The sequence below is a fragment of the Nannobrachium achirus genome, assembly GCF_963921795.1.
Source record: "Nannobrachium achirus genome assembly, chromosome: 10".
NCBI lineage: Eukaryota > Metazoa > Chordata > Actinopteri > Myctophiformes > Myctophidae > Nannobrachium > Nannobrachium achirus.
The window spans coordinates 42,850,459-42,860,429 of NC_137819.1; the positions used below are offsets into that span (position 1 = coordinate 42,850,459).

General features: G+C 41.2%; 2 protein-coding genes across 2 annotated transcripts; one reads left to right on the forward strand and one right to left on the reverse strand.

Annotated features, from left to right (window-relative positions):
* Nucleotides 1-419: 419 nt before the first annotated feature.
* On the forward strand, nt 420-5,622 carry clxn (calaxin; the record flags this gene model as incomplete). Its single annotated transcript, XM_080735509.1, has 6 exons — nt 420-537; nt 3,545-3,703; nt 4,017-4,121; nt 4,588-4,739; nt 5,377-5,481; nt 5,584-5,622. Exons 1-6 carry the CDS (start codon nt 462-464, stop codon nt 5,620-5,622), a joined length of 636 nt encoding a protein of 211 aa, XP_080591635.1. The 5' UTR covers nt 420-461.
* On the reverse strand, nt 5,612-9,732 carry rbm48 (RNA binding motif protein 48; the record flags this gene model as incomplete). The annotated part of the gene is made up of 5 exons (XM_080735034.1): nt 5,612-5,864; nt 6,450-7,117; nt 7,625-7,770; nt 7,987-8,177; nt 9,592-9,732. The coding sequence occupies 5 exons, from the start codon at nt 9,730-9,732 to the stop codon at nt 5,802-5,804; spliced, it is 1,209 nt and encodes a 402-aa protein (XP_080591160.1). The 3' UTR covers nt 5,612-5,801.
* Between the last annotated feature and the right edge of the window lie 239 nt (nt 9,733-9,971).

Genomic DNA, 9,971 nt, shown 5'->3' on the forward strand with positions numbered 1-9,971 from the left:
TGTCTGATACGAACGGCTAATAAGTATTCAATCAATCAATTTGGGAGCTTTATGTTTGTAGCCTAAATAGGCCTAATAGCATGAATATGTATAGGATATAAACATTTGGGCTTTATGACGTGAATGAAGCTGAAACCGTAGACGTTCTAAACTCAAATTAATTAAACACGAACAATCTTTCTAAATTCGACCAAGACATTTCAAAAGGATTTCCCTTTTCTTTTCAGTGTGCGTGTGTGTGATGGTGTCCCATATGTTTTTTTTTTCTTTTTTCCCCCCCATATGTCCGTCCATAACGTAGCCTACGTGGAAGACGCTGTTGCTATGGTGAAGGAATGTCAACAAGTCTGTGTGTGTATCGTGTGTATGGGCATACAGTAGTTCAGCCACCGTCCACACCGCTACAAACATTCCTGATCAACAACGTAGCCATACAACCCGAACAGTGCACCCGACGTAAAATGAAAGAAATGTCTGCTATGAACAGAAAGTTGATCCAGAACCTCGCTGAAAGGCTGTCTAAACAAGTGAAACACTGTGAGTATTGACTTATTGTTTTATTTCTATCATTGATTCAACAAAAGGGTTAAACAATAGACCTATCTAGGCTAGTCACAGGGCCGTGCTTAGCGATTTGGAGGCCCCAGGCAAACCCCAGTTTGAGGCCCCTGGGTCGGGAGCCATATGCGGGTCGCGGACCAATTTCTAGGGGTCGCGAATAAATACTCCCTTATGTTTTGTTTCCTATATTTTAGCTTTTAATTATTTGAAAATATATATATATATATTTTTTTTAATAACACAAGTTTAATAGCCTATAAACTCTAGCACTTTTTCAAAAGAATTCCAGAGAAAATAATAAGAGGAGGAGGGAGAAAACAGGGGTTGAGTGTTTTACTCAGGGACACTGCAACACATTGCTAACCTGGCCTGGAATCGTACCTGTGACAACCAGGGATCTGGTTCCCTTGGCAGGCTCACTAACCACTCAGCTATGGATGGCCACAATGTTTGACATATAGAAGATAAAGAATGAGCTTCAACTTCTCTCACCAGAAGCAACTTACACAGGACAGGTAAAGTAATAAGAATAAGAATACTGAGTTAAACATTACATTACATGACCATGTTAACATCCTTTTGTTAAGGGCCCTTTTACTATTTATATATGAGGGTATTGAGAGCTTGAGTTTGAGAGCTGGTGGGGCACCAAATGAATTTGGGGGCCCTCAAAACGTTAAATATAAATATATACAGTATAAATCTTGTTTATATTTTTAAGGAGACTAAAGTAACTTGTGACATTAAAGCTCTTTTCAGATAATCAGAGCCCATTGTTGCAGCGACAGGCCAACTTCTTTCAGGTGGTAATTAGCTGCATGTCTGTGGCAGAAATGTCATCTAAGGATGGTTGCTTCATGTTAAATAACACACTTCAGCTCACGTTTCATACACTATTAAACCTATGAATTGAATCAGTTTTATTACTTATAGTGTTTTAAAAAAACGTAATTATAATAAGAATATAAATAACTTTTAAGTGCATGTTTTGCAGTGGTTTTCAAAGACAAAGTTTGTCTCACAGGACAGTCAGTGGGTTAAAGCTATACATATCCATTCGAAGTTAAACACATACATTACATGACTATGTTAAGGGCCTTTTTACTGTTTATTTATATTTGACGATAACTCATGGAGCCCCCTGGGTGTTTCTGTTTGAGAGATTGAGAGGCCCCAAATGGATATATTTGGGCCCCTCAAAATGTTAAATATAAATAAACAGTATACAAACTATGCGTGCCATCTTTAAGAAGCCCCAGTAAACCCTGTGAAAGTATTTCAAGTTAAACATCACATTTCATGTTAAGGCCCTTTTTACCCTTCTTTTATATTGATCTCATCCCGGGCCCCACTTCAAACTATCTGGGGCCCCCAAAATGAAATGGAATTGATACACATATATTATATGTATATATAAATATGGGGGCCCTCAAAACTTTTTTTAAATATAAATATATACACACACTTTAGAAATAATGTATCCATTCCCTGCATCGATCCTTCTTAAAGTTAAAGTAATGTACGTGACATCACAGAACAGACACAAAAGAACCGCTTGGGTAATCAGGACCATTGTTCTCTGGTCACACCTTTGAGAGCCACGCTCTTTTCAGATTCTAATGAGCTAATGTTAACCCTCACCCTCACTTCAACTGTTCTCTGTCTCACAGTTGAGAGCTCAACTGGGGCCCCCTGATGGCCATGTTGGTTAAAAAATAAAATAATAATAATAATCTCATGAGGCCCCCAGGCTGTGAGGGGGCCCCAGGCGGCTGCCTATTTTGCCTGTATGGTAAGCACGGCCCTGGCTAGTCAACAAAACTTTAAGCCGAAAAGGGCTGAAGACGAAGCTTAGTATTATGCCACCTTATTAATATTTAATTATAGGCCTACTTATTTGACCTTTTTGTTTTTAGTATGCAGCTTTCACATCAGCAGCATTACCACTTACCCTTTTTTTTTGGCTTAAATGTAATTAATAGTCCACATCACTCCCAAGACCTTTCCAACTTGCGCAAATCATGTTAAAGGTGCATCATGATGTTATTTTCTTTTGTTAAAATTTGTGTTACATGGGCATGGCTCTACTGATAGTATAATAGTATTGGGATAATAAAGGTATCTATCTATAATCATTCATAAAGCATTTGTTCAATAGCCTAGTCCTCTCTATAGTTAGCAAACATTTTCAGGCCAGGACACCAATTTTATCCAACCATATACCTACTACAGGATCCATGATGAAGTGAAATTGGAAGTGAGGCTTCTGAGAAGAGAAATTAATGAGCAGACAGAGACACATGAAAGTGTAACACTATGAAACTGCAGTTGATAAATGGGTACTTTTTCTCCTGAATGGATGAAATTGCTCAGAGAGTGCTGGAGAGTTGGGTAGAAGAATGCTATATTGAACAAACAACACTAGCATTAACCTTATATTTCATACTCTGGCTAGTCAAAAATGGCTAATTTACAAGCTCAGATAATTGCATTGAAACCCATTGTGGGCCTAGATCTGCTATTTTTGAAAACATTTAACATTTTAAAAAACATGTTGCAGTTCGAACTCGCCATTATCTGAAAGCTCACCTCTTCAGACTCTACTGTAGCACAGAAGTGCTATAATTGTGAAGACCATTCATGGATTTGTTCTCATGTTTTTGTTACTTAGGCTTGTCTTTCTTCTAGATAGCAGGTTATTTAGACAGATGGTAGGTTCGTTGTTTAACTGGTATCCAATATTTCAAATGTACAGCATATTCTAATAGTTGTTAGTATAATATAATATAATATAATATAATGTAGGTTATTGGTTTACCTGTGATCCTATAGTTTACTGAGGCAGTGAGTACACTCTCAATCTCTGCATTTGATGTACTTATTTTGTTTAACCTGGCTTATTGTAAGCTGTTCTGGTTAAAGAGTATCTGCTAAAATGCCTAAATTGGAACTGTAAAATGTCTGTATGCTTGTGTGAATGCAGTCAATAAAACGGAGGCAGAGGGTCTGATCAGGCTGTTCAACGGCCTGGTGGGAGACCAGAGTGTGTCTGGGAGGACGGTGAACGGCCTGGACAGAGGGAAGTTCAGAAACATCCTGCACAACACCTTTGAAATGACCGACGACATGATCATGGATAGAGGTACGCTTTGTATATTATCTGCTGTCCAGTTTTAAACCGTGACATTTGATTTAGAATGTTGTTGCTGTTGGGAAGAAACCTTGTGTACTGTATGTCTGCTGGGGCGGCATAGCTCAGGGGTAGAGAAACCGTTATTAGAGCACAAAGGATTCCCAGTTCGAATCCGGGCTCCTCCTGAGTTAATGCGACATGATGTGAGCTTGTAGATCTGTTTTCTGCACGATGTGAAGATGTGATACAGTACATAACCTAAGTGCTGCAAAATGACAACTCAAAACTCAATACAATTCTTCATCATTATTCTGCCTCCCAGTCTTTCATTCCTTTGATAAGAACAATGACGGCTTTGTCAGCGCCAAGGAGTGGATCGAAGGACTGTCCATCTTTCTCCGAGGGACCTTGGATGAAAAAATCAAATGTAATGTCTTACTATCAATCTTACTATCAAGTCTATTTTCTCTCTCTCGCTGATCTACAAGCTCACGTGCAAGCTGCAACGTGTGTGAGCTTGTAGATCAGCTATTTTCAAAAGCAGAATCCTCACCCTAACCTGAATCCTTTCCTTATTGTAATTGATTCCTTTTTCTATTGATTTCTCACCCCATGGAGACTTGAATTCATGGATATGTGTTTTGTTTTTGTTGTATTCCTAAACCAATCATTTGAGGAGACTCTTTGTGTCTCCATAGGGAATCACTGATGCTCATCAAATTATTGGCTTAGGCTAAACGTTTAAAACCATAAAACATCTTTTATCCTCACAATGTCTACCTCTCAAATCTTACTAGACTTGTGGGGACATACTGTATTGCATGACCCTCACAAGTATAATTATACAAGCACACACACTATTGTCTAATAACTGTGCTATGTGTATGTGTCAGATTGCTTTGAGGTGTATGACCTGAATGGCGACGGCTACATCTCCAGGGAGGAGATGTTCCACATGCTGAAGAACAGCCTGATCAGACAACCTACAGAGGAGGACCCTGATGAAGGCATCAAAGACCTGGTGGAGATCACACTCAAGAAGATGGTGAGAACACTAGAGGAGAACCAACCCAAACACACTACTCTACTCAGTCTACTGTCATATAAACATTTTCATGTTAGGGATTTGGCTGATGCTGGCAAGAGTGAAGAACATGAGTGAACTGGTTGAGGCTTTCGTTTCTAGAACCAGTTTGGTGACCTGCACTTTGATTGTACGATTTTTGGGGTAGGGGACAGTTACAGTAACAGGTCACCACTCACCTGCATATCATTGCTATCGGACAGAAACCTCATCAATGGCATATTTTTGTTCTCCTTTTCGTAAGTAGCAATCCACACGCTCAAAACACGTCGGATATGGATATATGGAGAATGAAAGAAGACTTTGATCATATTTATTCAATATTCTTTGTGAGGTGACGGTGACCTTGACCATCGACTTCTAATCGGTTCATCTTTTAGTCCAAGTGGACATTTGTGCTGTATGTCATGGAATTCCCTCAGCGCTTTCCTGAGATATCACGTTCACCAGGGGTTGGGAGTCTGGGACGGACGCACAACTTGAAAACATGATGCCTCTGGTCCGGCCACAGCCGTCCGCTGGCGCAGGCATCAAAAAATAATCAGTTGGCAGTGTGTGTTAATGTTTCTCAACTTTTGAGTATTTGTGTTGTTCACAGGATCACGACCACGACAGCAGGTTGTCTTATGCAGACTTTGACAAGGCAGTGAGGGAGGAGAATCTACTGCTGGAAGCATTTGGAAACTGCCTCCCTGATGCTAAGGTAATGAATGATACAGTAAAGTAAAATGTAACAACTGAATTATTTTATTCAACAATACCATGAAATCTTTCTCATATTGTATTTTTTTCTCTTCTATTCCAGAACATACTTGCATTTGAGCAGCTCGCATTTCAAACTTGAAGAAAATTGTGTATTTTCACCTATAGAATATTCAAAAGAAACATACCTCTGAAGCCACACTCCCATTTGTACATAAAATATTTTGACTACAAGAACAGTTTCAAATAATTTCTTTTACAACTGAAGATCTCTGTGAAATGTCCAGCATTGAGTGAGTCCTATTCCTGAATGAGCTTCAATCAAATCCGACGACGTGGTTTAATCTTTTTTGGCGCTGGCTTGATGTCAGGAACGGATGCCACCTAAAAACAATGAGAGAAGTAGTCATCTTCAATCAAGTTCACACCAAGCATGATTAACTATACTGTCGTTTTAAACATTGTTCTAACTGAAGTGGATGGCAGCGTTCACATTACAACTGATGTTGATATGTGAATGATAGTCACAAATGGTGTCGTATGGATAATTATTACAGAGAGTTATTTGGAGCCACTGTTTACTTTACAGCACTTTATCATTCATCAGCGTGGACGGCGGACGCTCAAATAATCATTGTTATGTAGTTATCGTGCTTGATGTGTTCACTCATTTAGACATGTTGTAATAAGTCTTTATACCTTTCAATCCAGGACAGCATCTGTGTGTCACATTAGTTGTTGCTATACTATACATAGCAACAATAATTGTTTTAGATTCAAAATACAAAGTTTTTCATAAAAAGCATGTTAGAAGAATTGACCTCAGGTCTAAATGGATTAAGACAAAATTTACACTCCGGTGCGCACTGGTGTTGCACAAAATAGCTGATCTATAAGCCGACAATGTGTCGTTTGTTGGATGCCTTGTCACCTGAATTCACGTCAGAATGACGGGCACAAAAGGTCTACCTGTTGCATGGTGCTCCGGATGCGGTCGACAGTGGTGTTCAGTGATGCGTCCTCCATGTCCATTCTCGGGGGTTCGGGTAGCTTTGGCCCAATCAGTGGCCCCTCGCTGTCCCCTCCTGTAACATCACAAGACGACAAGATGCTCTTGGCTTCGTCTTCCTTTTTACGTTTCCTGTTCTCCAAGAGTGACGTCCTCGGTACAAATCTGATCGATGGGGCTTTCTCTGGGGTCGGCCTGCTTTCGCTGCGGCCTCTGTCTCCATTCAATGGCGTACGACCCGTGCTGGAGCTCTGTGTTGGCTGCCAGTTTTTATCAACGACGACAGCGTTATGTAATGTCCCCATATTGTCCTCCGTGGGTAAAGTCCTGTGTGGGCTTGTCTGCGGAGGCAGATGGTATGCCGTGTTATGTCTGTAATGATACTCTTCTCGAGGGGGGAGAGGCAACAGAGGGAAGCCTGCTACGCAATGGCTGGACGACGTCGAACTCTCTCCTGCGTTGTGGACAGAGCTACGATCTACATAATGGCTGGAGCTGGAACTCTGTCTTGTACTGTTGTCGTCAGTGCTCCGACCGTGTGCTGCTGAAGTTGTCCTCTGTGGTGGTGTGGTCGTGTCCGATGCCGTGGCCTCCTTGTCCCCTTCTGTCCCCTTGTTTTTTTCCCTTGCTTTGTAAACAAAATGAGAAAACCACATGGTCAGTGACTCATGAATAGCAAGCATAAATTTAGCAATTTAGCAGTTTTCTTCTTAAATAACACTCTTGATCATACTACAGCGAAACAAAAAAGCATCAAAAATAGCAGATCCACAAACTCAAAGTGTGACGCAAAGCAACACATTTTGAGCTTGTAGATCTACTACTTTTTCTACTTTTGAATTTTAATCCTGAAAAGTAACAGTTTTGGACATGAAGGGTTTCCACCCGATGGAGACCAAATGTTTTTAAATGTATTTATTCTTTACTCATGACCCGATTGACACTAGTTTTAACCAATTAACCTATATACTTAGTTGCCTGGGGTCCCCCAGGGGTCTATACCGGATCCCCTCCTTTTCCCCTCTATACACCAAATCTCGTAGCCAAAAATAGACCATCTACACAAGTTTGTAGATCGTCTATTTTCAATGATTATGACTCGAATAGGGATGCTACAGGGTTCATGTTATGTTACCTATCATCTGAGCAGTCCTGTTCACATATCGCCTTCGGTCTTGCAGCTTCAGGCGGGTGTCCTCCACCGTCTCGTACTCTGGAACGTAGCACACATGTAGCACCCCACCGTAGAAACTGGTCTCGTCCATGCGCCGCTTGGCTGCTCTGAAACAGAGTATCACCCACTCACTTTACTTCTTCAAGTAGACTAACAACACGTGGCCCAGGTTGTCTGGAAAAAGTGGTCAGTTATAGGTGGGCCGAATGCATTTTCAGAGCATGTTTGTTTTAATTAAAGTGGCACGGTGTAAAATGTGTTTAATGAATAAAATGTGGGTGGGAATCGTTGGGTGAACAATTGAACGTGTAAATATGGATTACCTAGCGCTGGTGAGTTTCTGGAACTTGACGAGGTAGACCTCGGTGAACTCTTCGGCAGGGTACTCGTCCAGCGGCCGGTACTCCTCCACCGCGCCGTACAGAGCGCACAGCTGCACCAGCTCTGTCATCACCCCGATGGCTGGGACCCCCTGCACCATCACGTAGCGGGACTCCAAGTTGATAGTGTACACCTGGGCAGGGGCGTCACAAGGGGTAGGAAAGTGGGACTGAGTTACAAGGGCCCAAGGTGGAGGGGCCCTAATAACTTTATCTATTGAAAAATAGCAGATATACAAGCTCACAGCGCGGCACCGAGTGCCGCGCTGTGAGCTTGTAGATCTGCTATTTTTGAAAAGTTGTGAAAATGTGTGAAAATCTTTGAATATATGTATTTTTTAAGCGAACATTTCTAACTCAAATTTTGCTTCTGGGGGTCCCTGGAACTAAATATTTTGAGATCGGGGTCCGTGGCCAAATACATATCATCTTGGGGGTCCTTGACATAGGTTTCTTGCACACATTTTCACGATTTTTCAAAAATAGCAGATATACAAGCTCGCAGCACGGCACTCGGTGCCGTGCTGTGAGCTTGTATATCTGCTATTTTTCAATAGTTAACATTCATGGGGGGCCCGCAGTGAATCCTTGTACCCAGGGCCCAGATTTTGGTGTGACGCCCCTGCACCTGGGTGGGTGGTTGGGCACACAGGGATTAAATAACAGAATGGTTTTCATTTCAAGGATTCCTCACGGTTTGACATGCATTAGACCCGGACCCACGGACACCCATTTGAGATATCATATGTTCATGTCTTTGTGACCCCAATCTACACTGTAAAATCTTCATTCAATTTAACTCTGAGAGCATGCAAATAGAATCAATTCCATTCCCTCCAGAAATAAGATAAATTTAGGATGTTTTTATTTTATTTTTTATAATCAGTGCTTCTCACGCTTTTGAAATTCAAAGACCCCAGGTTTGATATGTATTTTCAGGCCTCTAGAGACCCCCATTTGATACAAATGTTTTATCTCTGGGACCCCTACTCTACCACAAATATATAACATCCTCACACATTTTTATAGATGTTTTTAACTATGAGAGTTCACAAATGGAACAATGAATAATCCACACAGGACTCTGTATGTTGTTTTTCTGCATGGCCCCATTTGTTGTACACTCTGAAAAGTTCCACACCTCTATTCCACTTGGATCCCTGGTGGTCCCTGGACCAGTGGACCATGACTTTGAGAACCAGTGGTTTTAAAGTGTTATTGCATCAATGCCATCTTTAGCAGGCAAACAACACACTGCAATATTTTCAAAAAGGTATTCAATTCAACATTTTGCAAGCATAATGAAGTAGCAACATACATCATCCTAGCCTAGACCATTCAACTTGGCACTTCACTCATAGATGTGGAGTCTTCGTTATAAAAGGCTCCATTGCTCACTTATGTGTACAATTGTTGTTTATTTTAATGGAGACAAGACATATAAGCAAATAAGTGTAGCCGATGCGAAAACATGTATCATACAGTATTGCCATTGTACATTTTAACAGTCTGTCACATGTTGCTGAGGTTGCTGCACGTGCTTCTCACCTTAACAGCTCTATCTTTCCTCCCCTCTCTGTACTTGGGTCTTGAAATGCAGACTTTGCGTTGTTCATGGTGTTTATAAACCTCAGGAGTGTCCCAGCAACTAGACTTGTTGTTGTTGTTGTTGATGACGGGCGCCGCCATGTTTGACCAATGACCAAGTCGTGGGGGGAAAAGAAAAGAAAGAAAACAAACCTTGAGTTCCGCCTTACACTTCAGATTAAGAGCTTCGTTACTGTACAGTGGCCGCTGATTACTGTGCGTGTTCGGCATTCGGTGGGGTAAATATCTTATTCTGAAGGACTCCTCTTAGATCGGCTACTTTGGCCTTTACCGGTGACCACTGAACACATCGATTGATCATTGTGAGCTGTCTGTGTGCA